Source organism: Salmo salar, chromosome ssa10, assembly GCF_905237065.1.
Source record: "Salmo salar chromosome ssa10, Ssal_v3.1, whole genome shotgun sequence".
Lineage (NCBI taxonomy): Eukaryota > Metazoa > Chordata > Actinopteri > Salmoniformes > Salmonidae > Salmo > Salmo salar.
Window position 1 is genome coordinate 43018937 of NC_059451.1, and position 14280 is coordinate 43033216.

General features: G+C 42.3%; 1 protein-coding gene across 1 annotated transcript in view; it reads right to left on the reverse strand.

Moving 5' to 3' along the window:
• Nucleotides 1–14280, reverse strand: part of LOC106560452 (collagen alpha-1(XXIV) chain) — a 199288-nt gene that overhangs the window by 8172 nt on the left and 176836 nt on the right. Inside the window, exons 48-57 of the mRNA XM_014123375.2 lie at nucleotides 12029–12136; nucleotides 11687–11794; nucleotides 8669–8722; nucleotides 8237–8299; nucleotides 5299–5352; nucleotides 4489–4524; nucleotides 2411–2446; nucleotides 2203–2229; nucleotides 903–956; nucleotides 234–402 (exon numbers count right to left, since the gene is read on the reverse strand). Coding sequence (XP_013978850.2) covers nucleotides 234–402; nucleotides 903–956; nucleotides 2203–2229; nucleotides 2411–2446; nucleotides 4489–4524; nucleotides 5299–5352; nucleotides 8237–8299; nucleotides 8669–8722; nucleotides 11687–11794; nucleotides 12029–12136 — 709 coding nt within the window. The remainder of the gene's footprint in view (nucleotides 1–233; nucleotides 403–902; nucleotides 957–2202; nucleotides 2230–2410; nucleotides 2447–4488; nucleotides 4525–5298; nucleotides 5353–8236; nucleotides 8300–8668; nucleotides 8723–11686; nucleotides 11795–12028; nucleotides 12137–14280) is intronic.

A 14280-nucleotide genomic window follows, 5' to 3' on the forward strand; every position in this document is an offset into this window, starting at 1 on the left:
GATTTGCCCTAACAAAAAATGTATCAACCCCTACAAAAATATCCATGAATTATAATCCACACAATAATTCACATTTCCTGCTGCTGCAGGATTATTTCCCTGGTCAAATTAAGATAGCAACTACAGTCTATTCTACTGAGTAAATCTGTGAAGATTACTAATATTGATGCAGATCGGGGAAAAGTGTCCATTAAATGGATAAATTCTGTAAATTGGTCCTATGGGGTTCTCACCGTCAGAGAGCTTGTGTTGGCAGTCCAGCAGGTCCTTGCAAAACCGTGCCGGGTTGTCCCGGGTTCCGAGCGGTTTCTTCATGCTCTCGATCACACTGCTCAGGTAGTGCAGGGTCTTAAAGATCCCTGCATTCTGGTCCGAGAGGGACGTCTCCGTGTTCTGGTAGATCTAGGCAAGCAGGGTTAGCATAGTCCACACAGTCCAGAGTGTTGCAGCATGCATGGGAAGAGGTTAGGAGAAAGCCACAGAGACAGCCAATCCAAAGCATGGACACATGGATGAATCAAACATTTCATAAGCATGAATTCACGCAGACACATGCAAGTGTGCATGCATAGAGGCACAACCCATATCCAACCATAGAAACACCATGTCAAGGTATTTAGAAAAGTTGCAAGCAATGTGTTTTGCATGTGTTACACGCAATTAAATAAGGTTAATTTGGAGGCAAGGTCGTGACAGGCACCCACACATTAGTGAAAATACATAGTATAAAAGAGCAAAAAACGAACAGGAAGGTTTTTGTAAATTTTTTTACTGAAAATTGTCACTTAACAGTAAATATCATTAGAGTGAAGATATATCAACAGTGAATGTTACATATGGTAAATATGTTGTCTAAAGTTGAAACTTCTGTCTCGTGTATAGACCAACAGTGAGTGCTTTACCTCTGTCCTCAAGGCACCATTGGACTCAAACAGAGAGTTGTACTCGATTCGTCTCTGAGGATACAACACCAATAAGTACAGTTTAATCACAGAGGCAGTAATAAGCAGAAAGCAGTAAACCAGAGGCCTGTATCAACAAATCTACACATTCTTCAACTTAGTAGGGGCATACTAATCAATGTCACTGAAAGCCTCCTCCCTGATTATTACATAACAGAAATGCCATTGTAGTATTGTAGTTTAGATTTATTGGTTCTATACAACTGTTGAAACAGCTCACAGAGCACAGGGAAAGGAAGGCCACACAGATTACACTGTATGCTCCGCTTCTATGCTACCTCTGGCCCTGCAGCTATAAGACTGTTGCTTTTTCCCATTCCATCAAAAGCCTTATCTAAGCTTAGCCTGGCACCAAGCCTAGGACAGAGAGAGAGAGAGAGAGAGAGAGAGAGAGATAGAGAATACTTTTGAATTCTCAAAATACTCCATCATCAACAGGCTCTGTATTTCAGAAATCACACTGTCAAGTACCCATGGTGCACTGTTCAACTATTTAGCCATTTAAACCATTTATTTTTGAAGAAAACTCAGTTTTTCTCACTGGCTTTCATGTATTTCAAACGTGAGCTTGTCTGAGATGTCGTACTCGATGACAGTTGTTCTCCATTGGAGCGATGCGATTGGTTGGCCAACATTCTGGGGCGGGGCTTAGCGAAGGGTCAATTAAGCATTGAAACTGGCAATAACTTATCATGGCCATGAACTCACAGGAGCCAGTAAATGTTTTGACCCATTTTGGTAACCAGAGCTCACACAATGTCCACTTGGTACACACTGGTTGAATCAACATTGTTTCCACGTCATTTCATTGAAATTACGTTGAATTGACATCTGTGCCCAGTGGGTGCTTGATGTGCAACAAAAGTCAGAAGCTATTCACCAATGTCTTCAGGATGTTGTTTTCCTGAATAGAAGTCAAAGTCATGTACAACAAGAGTTTCCAAACCTTGTCTCTCTGGAAACCCATTACTGACACTTAGAAGAAAGGAAATAAACAGTTGGATCATTAAGTGTTCTTCTATTACAGCCAAATGTTTGACTCATTGGGCTTCCAAATAACTGTTTTTTGGTTAAAGAGATAGTTCACCCAAATTACAAAGTGACAAATTGGTTTATTAGCGAAGGGCTTAGTGAAGGGTCAATTGCCAGGGTTAGAGGTTCCAAGCAAAAGAAAAATATAAATGCTTTATTACAGATTATGTAATTTAATGACTATCTGTGAATCAAACAGGATACTTACGGTCGGGCCAGGAGCACCAGGGGGGCCCTGGGAGAGAGAACACAGAGAAGATTTTGACACAAACACTAAATAAACAGATATAAAGACATATGTCTTCAAAAGACAACGAACCTCATTCTCTATGAACTGCCATAGAACTGTCAAGTAACTGTAAGTAGTAGGGAACCAGTAAGATAGGTTAGGATATAGTAATGGGGGGGACACTTACTCTGGGCCCCGGATGTCCCTGTGGCCCCTGGGGTCCCTGGCACACAAACACAACAACATGGTGTTACAATGGTGTCCAAGCAATGACATAACAGTAAATAGAATATCTGATGCACCTCCACTACTCTCTAGTGCTCTCAAATTCACAAAGATTGCAAAAAATGTATTTGTTGAAATATACACTCAGTGGCCAGGTTATTAGGTAGACCCATCTAGCACCGGGTTGGACATTTTGCCTCCAGAACAGACTGAATTATTCGGGGCATGACGTTCAATCATTGCTCAATTGGTATCAAGGGACCTAAGCAAAACATTCGATAGACTCATGCTGCTTATGCTAAATCCTGACTCTTCCATCAGCATGACGCAACAGGAATTGGGATTCGCCAGACCAGGCAATGTTTTTCCAATCCCCAATTGTCCAGTGTTGGTGATCACTTGCCCACTGGAGCCGCTTCTTCTTGTTTTAGCTGATAGGAGGGGAACCCGGTGTGGTCGTCTGCTGCAATAGCCCATCCTTGACATGTATCAACGAGTTGTGCGTTCCGAGATGCAGTTCTGCACACCACTGTTGTACTGTGCCGTTATTTGTCTATTCGTGGCTCGCCTGTTACCATTCTTGCCATTCTCCTTCAACCTCTCTCATCAACAAGCTGTTTTCGCCCACAGGATTGACGCTGACTGGATGTTTTTTGTTGTTGTTGCACCATTCTCTGTAAACCCTAGACACTGTCATGAGTGAAAAGCCCAGGAGGGTGTCCGTTTCTGAGAAACTGGATCCGGCACGCCTGGCATCGACGATCATAGCACGCTCAAAGTCGCTTAGGTTACTCGTTTTGCCCATTCTAACGTTCAATCAAACAATAACTGAATGCTTCGATGTCTGTCTGCCTGCTTTATATAGCAAGCCATGGCCACCTGACTGTCTACAGGAGGGATCAATTTCAATGAACAGGTGGTGTACCTAATAAACTGGCCACCTAGTGTGTGTTGATATTAACATTATACATTTTGTATAAAATAGCTGCTCTAGTCTAAACCGATCCTATCATAATCATACTTTACAGTCTGAAGAGCTGAAGTGCTGCAGTCAGTACAAAGGGTTCTGTGTTGAGGGCTCTCTTTGTGTTTCTGTAATGGAGCTCTACTGCCCCCACTGGCTGATGAGGGATCTGACAGCACAGTACTATGACAGCAGCCTTCTGCAGACAGCTGGTTCTTATTAGGCCCCTGGGGAGCTGCCTGGAAGTGTGTAAGTGTGTGTGTGTCTGTTTACTGTGTGTGCTTGTGTGTTTTTCTCTCTCTCTCTCTCTCTCTCTCTACTGTTTGTGTGTAACTGCCTATGAGTCTCGATGGGGCTTAGGGAGCCGTGAGAATCTTAAACCAGTTTACACGGCAGAGCGTGAGCTGTGAGAATCTTAAAACAGTTTACACGGCAGAGTGATAGGGAACAGTATACTGTACATTAACCCGGTCATGGCCTGAAGGGGTCCAGCTTTTGTCAAATTAATGTCAGATTTGACTTTTAGCAGGTTAGGAGAACTTACGCAGCAGGTTAGGAGAATTAACGTAGCAGGTTAGGAGAATTAAAGTAGCAGGATAGGACGATTAGGTTAAGGTTAGGAAAAGGGTTAGGGTTAGCTAAAATGCAAAAGCTGGATCCCTTCTAGCCATGACCCATTAATCCCCACAGAGGATCACAGCACTAACATTATGACAAGATATTTCCTGTACACTGCTTACATGAGAGGCAGTAAGGCTCCATGCACAGCCCACAGTGTACTGGAAATCACTCTGCAACAGCTACTTTCACCATGAGTCTACCCAGGTAGCGTGGTTATTACCTCAGGAAACACTGACCATAGCTACAGTTCACACAAACCAAACAAGGCCACGTAATTGCAGGAGGTGTCATCCATAGTTTATAGATTAAACGCCTACGCTGTACTTCATACATAACCTTGTGGTTTTCCAACACCTACCGAGTGTAGCATAGACTGCTTTCTCTCCAATGGATTATAGAACTCTACAGAACGTATTCAGAATAAAAAAAGACCAAGTATTGGATTCAGATCTCACCATTTCCCCATGGCTTCCCTTTGGACCCCTCGGTCCCTGTGGAGGAGAAAATAAGACTTTTAAAATACACCTGTTTCTTTTCAAAGTACAAGTACCCCAATTATTCTGGGTATCCCTCCATTCCATGCAGGTGTTGAACAGTATACTGGTCATGAGCAGCATAGGTCATCCATACATGTTCTCCGCTCTGTTTTGGGACAATTTGTTAAGTTCCTTCCATGAGTGGTCGGTTCTTCTAACTCTGTTATTCCTACAGTATAAAGCCCTTCATATAAGCACAACATACTAGTGACACACCAGGTACTGTAGCAAAGTGTGACTAGACTGGACAGATCTCTATTCCAAACTAACTACCAGGAGAATTACAATGATGGAAAGTACCACTTGAGGCTTGAACTTGATTGATTATGGTTTATGCCTGAGGAGTCATGAATACACACTCTCTCTCTCTAGTCTAGAAAATGTCTGACTTTGACAACAGAGGGGTTTATCAATTCAGGGGATGACCATTATGGAAACACTCCAGTTAGTTAGTTCAACAAAAGCCACATTCACAGGACAGACAGGGCAGAGTGCCCGCTCTTAAAATGGACCATTCTCTCTCTCTCTCTCTCTCTCTCTCTCTCTCTCTCTCTCTCTCTCTCTCTCTCTCTCTCTCTCTCTCTCTCTCTCTCTCTCTCTCTCTCTCTCTCTCTCTCTCTCTCTCTCTCTCTCTCTCTCTCTCTCTCTCTCTCTCTCTCTCTCGTAAAATTGGCAGATACTTGTAGACAAGCACACACACATGGACATGTGCTCACACACTGAACCTACAGGTTTCCCCATTGGGCCAATCATCCCTTCTGGTCCAACAGGTCCACTGAAACCCTGAAACAGACAGATAGAGGAGAGATCAGCACACACACAATTGTTATGCATAATTTATTGCAACAAATCAAATCAAACTTTATTTGTCACATGCGCCGAATACAACAAGTGTAGACCTTACCGTGAAATGCTTACTTTACAAGCCCTTAACCAACAGTGCAGTTCAAGAAAAGTTAAGAAAATATTTACCAAATAACTAAAGTAAAAAATAAAAAAAATATGATGATTTGCAACTTGACTTTGACTTTAACACCAATGACTCGTGACTTAACTTGGACTTGAGCCTTTTGACCCGAACTGATTTGATACCCTCCCCAAGCCCAAACATAGAAAATGACAGACGGAGCTTTGTTCAACATTTGAAGCTGCACTAAGGACGGTAAGTCGTGGCTAATATAGCCGACAGCTATATCATTCATAACTTTGCCAGTGTTTGCATGTTGGCTAACGTAACGTTAAATCAATGAGCCTCCACACAGACAGTCAGTCAGTGCGGGAACGTGATCATTGCATCCAAGATTGAGCTACAACTGGCTTGGCAGTTGGTAGCCTAAATCCTGCCTGATGTTACTGCTGTTTTTAAAGCCATTGACATATGTTAGCCTACTGTAACTGTGTGTGTGTGTGTGTTACGGTTGGGCGATTGTGTACAAGCCTACATCGCCCGATTCCATGGAAATATAAAGTTTATTTGGAAAGTAATAAATATATTTTTAAAAGCATTCATGATTTGCGTAAATGTAATATACTATTACTCTTGTTAAAAATATGAAATGGTATTACATTTGGTGAAGAGCACATTATGACTTGTTTAGGACTCAAGACTTGACTTGATACTTGTCGGTCTTGACTTGAGACTTGAGTGCTAAGACTTGAGACTTACTTGTGACTTGTAAAGCTGTTAAGAAGCTGTTAAGGAACCTTTTGGTCCGTTACTTGGTGTTCCGGTACCGCTTGCCGTGCGGTAGCAGAGAAAACAGTCTATGACTTGGGTGACTGGAGTCTGACAATTTTATGGGCTTTCCTCTGACACCGCCTATTATATAGGTCCTTGATGGCAGGAAGCTTGGCCCCAGTGATGTACTGGGCTGTACGCACTACCCTCTGTAGTGCCTTACGGTCAGATGCCAAGCAGTTGCTATACCGTGATGCAACTGGTCAGGACACTCTTGATGGTGCAGCTGTAGAACTATTTGAGGATCTGGGGACCCATGCCAAATATTTTCAGTCTCCTGAGGGGGAAAAGGTTTTGTTGTGCCCTCTTCACGACTGTCTTGGAGTGCTTGAACCATGTTAGTTTGTTGGTGATGTGGACACCAAGGAACTTGCTCTCGTGCATGCTTCAGTGTTGCTTGTCTCGAAGCGAGCATAAAAGGCATTTAGCTTGTCTGGTAGCGTCGCAGCACTGGGCAGCTCGCATCTGGGTTTCCCTTTGCAGTCCGTAATAGTTTTCAAGCCCTGCCACATCCGATGACCATCAGAGCTGGTGTAGTAGGATTCAATCTTAATCCTGTATTGACACTTTGTTTGTTTGATGGTTCGTCTGAGGGCATAGCGGATTTCTTATAAGCGTCCGGACTAGTGTCGCTCCTTGAAAGCGGCAGCTCTAGCCTTTAGCTTGATGCGGATGTTGCCTGTAATCCGTGGCTTCTGATTAGGATATGTACGTATAGTCACTGTAGGGACGACGTCGTTGATGTACTTATTGATGAAGCCGATGACTGAGGTAATATACTCCTCAATGCCATTGGATGAATCCCGGAACATATTCCAGTCTGTGCTAGCAAAACAGTCCTGTAGCATAGCATCCGCATCATCTGACCACTTCCGTATTGAGCGAGTCACTGGTACTTCCTGCTTTAGTTTTTGCTTGTAAGCAGAAATCAGGAAGATAGAATTATGGTCAGATTTGCCAAATGGAGGGCGGGGGAGAGCTTGTATGCATCTCTGTGTGTGGAGTAAAGGTGGTCTAGAGTTTTTTTCCCTCTGGTTCCACGTGGCATGCTGGTAATAATGTGGTAAAACTGATTTAAGTTTGCCTGCATTAAAGTCCCTGGCCACTAGAACCGCCACTTCTGGATGAGCATTTTCTTGCTTGCTTATGGCCTTATACAGCTGGTTGAGTGCAGTCTCAGTGCCAGCATCAGTCTGTGGTGGTAAATAGATGGCTACGAATAATATAGATGAGAACTCTCTTGGTACATAGTGTGGTCTACAGCTTATCATAAGGTACTCTACCTCAGGCGAGCAATACCTTCGAGACTTCTTTAATATTAGACATCGCGCACCAGCTGTTATTGACAAAAAGACACACACCCCCACCCCTCGTCTTACCAGACGTAGCATCTCTGTTCTGCCGGTGAATGGAAAATCCTGCCAGCTCTATATTATCTGTGTCGTCGTTCAGCCACAACTCGGTGAAACATAAGATATTACAGTTCTTAATGTCCCGTTGGTAGGATAATCATAATCAAGTCATCAATTTTATTTTCCAATGATTGCATGTTAGCAAGTAGAAAGGAAGGCAGTAGGAGTTTACTCGCTCGCCTACGGATTCTCAGAAGGCAGCCCGATCTGTGTCCTCTTTTCCTCTGTCTTTTCTTCATCAAAATGTCGGGGATCTGGGTCTGTTCCCGGGAGAACAGTATATTCTTCTCGTCAGACTCCATAAAGGAAAAAGTATCTTCCAGTTCGTGGTGAGTAATCGCTGTTATTTTCAGTCATACGAGACGGTAGCAGCAACGTTATGTACAAAATAAGTATAAATATAAGTTACAAACAATGCAAAAAAACTAACAAAATAGCACAATTGGTTAGGAACATGTAAAACGTCAGCCATCCTCTTCAGCACCATCTTAACAGTAAGTGCTGATTCTGTACTTACCAGAATGCCAACAGGACCTTTCGGACCAGGTATGCCTTTGAAACCCAAATCTCCATTTGGCCCCTATGAAAAACACAGAGCAGTCATTTGATTGATCACTGCTAATTGATCATGTCTATAAGAATACATTTAGCTTGTCAGTGGAGGGCGTAAGGTTAGTATTATTTAACTATGCAAGTCAGTAAGAACAAATTCTTAATAACAATGAGCCTACACCAGCCAATTGTGCGCCACACATGGGACTCCCAATCACAGCCAGATGTGATACAGCCTGGATTTGAACCAGGGACTGTAGTGACACTTCTTTCACTGAAATGCAGTGCCTTAGACCGCTGCGCCACTCGGGAGCCTAATATATAGGGCCGAATAGCTCATCGAGGGCAGACAAGGATGGTGAATGTCTGTGGTGATCTCTCAGAGCCTCTGACTCACCTTAGGTCCTGGAAAACCAGAGAAGCCAATCATCCCCAGGTCTCCCGGCTCCCCCTGCAGGCCAGAGAAACAAACACACTCTGGTACAACTGGAACACAAATGAAACACAACTCAATCACAAGACAAAATGACACGCTGATACAACTCAATCACAAGACAATAAGACACTCTGACACAACTCAATCACAAGACAATAAGACACTGACACAACTCAATCACAAGACAATAAGACACTGACACAACTCAATAACAAGACAATAAGACACAACTCAATCACAAGACAATAAGACACTGACACACCTCAATCACAAGACAATAAGACACTGACACACCTCAATCACAAGACAATAAGACACTGACACAACTCAATCACAAGACAATAAGACACTGACACAACTCAATAACAAGACAATAAGACACAACTCAATCACAAGACAATAAGACACTGACACAACTCAATCACAAGACAATAAGACACTGACACAACTCAATCACAAGACAATAAGACACTGACACAACTCAATCACAAGACAATAAGACACTGACACAACTCAATAACAAGACAATAAGACACTGACACAACTCAATAACAAGACAATAAGACACTGACACAACTCAATCACAAGACAATAAGACACTGACACACCTCAATCACAAGACAATAAGACACTGACACACCTCAATCACAAGACAATAAGACACTGACACAACTCAATCACAAGACAATAAGACACTCTGACACAACTCAATCACAAGACAATCTGACACTCTGACACAACTCAATCACAAGACAATAAGACACTGACACAACTCAATCACAAGACAATAAGACACTGACACAACTCAATCACAAGACAATAAGACACTGACACAACTCAATCACAAGACAATAAGACACTGACACAACTCAATAACAAGACAATAAGACACTGACACAACTCAATAACAAGACAATAAGACACTGACACAACTCAATCACAAGACAATAAGACACTGACACACCTCAATCACAAGACAATAAGACACTGACACAACTCAATCACAAGACAATAAGACACTCTGACACAACTCAATCACAAGACAATCTGACACTCTGACACAACTCAATCACAAGACAATCTGACACTCTGACACAACTCAATCACAAGACAATAAGACACTGACACAACTCAATCACAAGACAAGAAGACACTGACACAACTCAATAACAAGACAATAAGACACTGACACAACTCAATCACAATACAAGAAGACACTGACACAACTCAATCACAAGACAAGAAGACACTGACACAACTCAATCACAATACAAGAAGACACTGACACAACTCAATCACAATACAAGAAGACACTGACACAACTCAATCACAATACAAGAAGACACAACTCAATCACAAGACAAGAAGACACAACTCAATCACAAGACAAGAAGACAACTCAATCACAAGACAAAATGACACTATGATACAACTCAATCACAAGACAATAAGACACTCTGACACAACTCAATCACAAGACAATAAGACACAACTCAATCACAAGACAATAAGACACTGACACAACTCAATCACAAGACAATAAGACACTGACACAACTCAATCACAAGACAATAAGACACTGACACAACTCAATCACAAGACAATAAGACACTGACACAACTCAATCACAAGACAATAAGACACAACTCAATCACAAGAAAATAAGACACTCTGACACAACTCAACCACAAGACAATAACGCAACCACAAATCGCTCTGATTTGTGGTTGTTGCCTCAAAAAGGTAGAGTGTGAAGTTAGTAGGCTATGTTATGAAACCATTTAACCTAGTTTCTGTTCCATATTCTCCCTCCTTGTTATGTATTCCAGACAGGGGTTTGGTCTCTGGTTTGCTCTCTGGTTGCCCTCTCATCCATTATCTTGTCTAACTCCAAGGAACCCGCAGACACAGAAACTAGGACATAAGAATGGTGGGTCCCTTATCGGTCAGTCTGGAGATAGTAGCACTGTCTGAGCACCTCCCCCGTCCCTGTCCCATGTCTGTCTGTCTGCCTGCCTGCCTGTCTATCTATCTGTCCTCAGCAGTGGCAGAAGACGGCCTGTGTTTGCACAGCTAATCACAAATTCATCAGATCAATGTGATTTCTTGAATTGAATGAAAGTTTCTAAATTGCTTTCAACACCTCGTGCACATAGCGGTGGGGGCAATGTAGCTGTGGCAGCCTATCAGAATATTTGGAGGTGTGGCTAATTGGGAGCGTGACTTTCACTGTGTTCTTTTTGCCAACCCGTGATAGTGAATTTCATTACAGTTATTGTGGCCTATTGTACTTGTAATCCAATTTTAAACTAGTATACGGCCAGCATCTGTAATGATACTTGCACAATGATGTAATGTAATGATACTTGCATGTTATATTAAACAGCCTGATAAGTTTTATGTGTTAAGGTAGCCATTGCTTGGTTATGATATTGTGGTTTCTAAATGTGAAGGTCTTCTGTAAAGAATACGTTTGAAAACATTATTTAAAGTTACTGAACAAACTTACTTGTTTAATTTCTAGGGAATTAGTTCAAATGCTTGTAACCCAATTGAAGAAATTTCAATAGGTAATTCCAAAGTCAAAAGTAAACTTGGGACCAGATGAAAAAATGGGTTGTATTTACATGAAATATTACTTTGTATTTGTTATTTAATAGGTTCAACCAAAGGGGGAAAGTAGTTTGAGTATTGAAAGAAATAGGTAGCAAATTGAAATACAATTTGAAGTCAAATATATTATATAAGAAATATTAAAGGTGGCATTGAATTATATATTTGCTTTCAACAAATGTCGTTTTCTTTTTTAATTGAGAAAAACACTTTTTTTTGGTTGATCTAAATATTCATTTTTTATGATGTTGCTTAAACCTTTTCTGAGCTGTTTATGGAAAATATATGATGCTGTGAATAACCTGTGACCAGTTAGCGGAGCATTGGTGATATTCTACAATGGCTAGATGGACTCTGGACACTCACTGGTTGTCCTTTGAGTCCTGGGTCTCCTATCCTGCCTTGGTCTCCGGATGAGCCCTCCATGCCTTTGATTCCTGGGGTCCCCCTCTCTCCTGCCAAGCCAGACTCTCCCTGGAAACAATACATAGGGGTCAGAGGTCACAGGGTAGAAGGTGGGACTGGCCTGGTCCCAGATCTGTTTGTGCTGTCCTGCCAACTCCACTGGTCATTGTCATGCACAACACTATAGGAGTTGGCTATATAGTACAGATCTGGGACCAGGCTAGGGTGGTACTGTAAAGTTAATGGTGAGGGGTCATAGGGTGTGGGGTGAAGAGGGTACTGGGTGTAGGCTAAGTAGATTACCTTCTCTCCAGCAGGCCCCCTCTCTCCGACCAACCCAGGCAGACCAAGTTCCCCCCTGGGACCAGGTAGTCCTGCCGACCCCTCCTGCCCCACGGTGCCACGCTGGCCCTGACAGAGATAGCACAGACAGTCAACATGTGCGCGCTAAATCATTGTTGACATGCTGTAAGATAAGCATGAAAAACACTGCTAATGAAATGGTATGTTGTCAAGTGACAGTGACATTCAATCAGGACTGATTCATGGCCTAGGCCTTTGAAAAGTCAAATACTTAACAGTCAGATATTTGCTTATAAAACATCAATACAAATGACTGACTGTTGTTGAACTGTTACAGTGCGCAGAGCTGCCGGCGACCACAATAATTTCCTGTTCCATCAGTGGGCCAGCGGCAGCCCGGGTCGAGGAGAGGGGAGTCAGTCATATTAGAATAACAGATGGAATGAGCCGTCGCCGGCCCGCTGGCCGTAAGTACAGCAACGTCTGTTACTGTCTCGCCTCGCCGGCCGTGAGGTGTAAGGATAACTCATGTCACCGCCGGGATAAAAAATAATCAGGAAGTGGTTTGGAATTACAGAGCTCTAGGTTTGTTGGTAGAACCTCAATCCCCAGGGCTGGAGAGAGGTCTTGCATGAGAAGAGGTACTGTAGCTGTCTCAGTCATTAGATCAGCGGGAGATTTAATTCTGGCCTGGAAATACACGACACACACGCCCATCTGCACTCATTCACACACAACCCACTCAAGTGAGACACATGGGCAATAATGTCCCATCCACCTGATCACGGTAAGGGCTCTGGTCTGAGAACAACTTTGTTCTTTCTCAACCTTAACACGTATTTTTGACAGACATGTTAACCCTTTACATCGGTGGGAATTGGCCTATATGGATAGGGCTACATTTACATTTCTTACAGAAGAAATATGAAAAGCATATGCATAACCATGGTAGTAATTGAAAGGGAACAGTTTGGAGATAAAGGGACAATTATTAGACCAAAGGTGAGTACACAACAGTTCACCTGAAACAAGACTGAATCCAAACATCGAAACATTACACTGTTGATTTTATGTGCATTTTACATGTGCTTTTTGCAGCATTTGTTGATAGCAAAATCTGAAAATACTCTGGATACATTCACTAACATGATAAAACTATTACTGGAAAGTGTGGCGTAGGTGCAACATATGACAAAAAAATGGCAAGGATTTGAGTGAGAGGACTAACTGGAGTCTCCAAGTGTCCACACAACTCTCCAAAATGTGCACAGTTCCTAAGCAATTTCAATGCACTTTTATGACTCAAAGAAGAGTCTTCAACTATAAGGTACTTTTTGAGCTATCTTAGTTGTGCTGTTTAGGAACTAGAGCAAGTACACTTGTAGTTGTTTCATTTGGAACACAACTCTGAATACCCGCCATCACACAATTACTGCTGTTTGTTTATGCAATCCGAAAACGGTCCATTATAAATCGCAATCTGGGTAAGGTGGGCATGATTTGAAAGCTTGTTCTATTTGCCAACATGACTAGCTAAGTTATAAAATATGATCTTACAGTGTTAGGCTTTCACAAGGCAATTTAGAGAAACATACGTTATTTTTGGAGCGCATTAGAAAGGAGTCATGAGTGGATTCAGGTGCGTGTACCGCAGCGACTTTTCTTCACAATAAACAAACATAGGCTCATTCTGTTAAGAACAACCCAGGGTATAACGCCATGTCATCGTGTAACTGTAAATCAAACAAAGCGATCATAAACGTTGACACTGTATATGATTTGGAAATGTGAAGTACACATTTGGACCGTATGGGTGTTTGGCTTGATTGTATGTGTAACGCCCTGGCCATAGAGAGGGGTTTTTTGTTCTTTATTTTGGTTAGGCCAGGGTGTTACATTGGGTGGGCGTTTTATGTTATTTTTCTATGTTTTTGTATTTCTTTGTTTTGGGCCGTGTGTGGCTCCCAATCAGGCACAGCTGAAGTTCGTTGTTGTTGATTGGGAGTCACACATAAGTGCATGTTTTTCCATTGGGGTTTTGTGGGTAATTTTTTATGTCATTGTGTTTCACCTGACAGGACTGTTTGGCTGTCAGTTTCTTATTTTGTAGTTGTATAGTGTTCCGTTTAATAATTAAATATGATGAACACTAACTCCGCTGCGTTTTGGTCCACTCTCTCTCACGGCAGACGTTACAGAATTACCCACCAAACAAGGACCAAGCAGGGGAGGAAGGAGCAGCACCAGGAGAG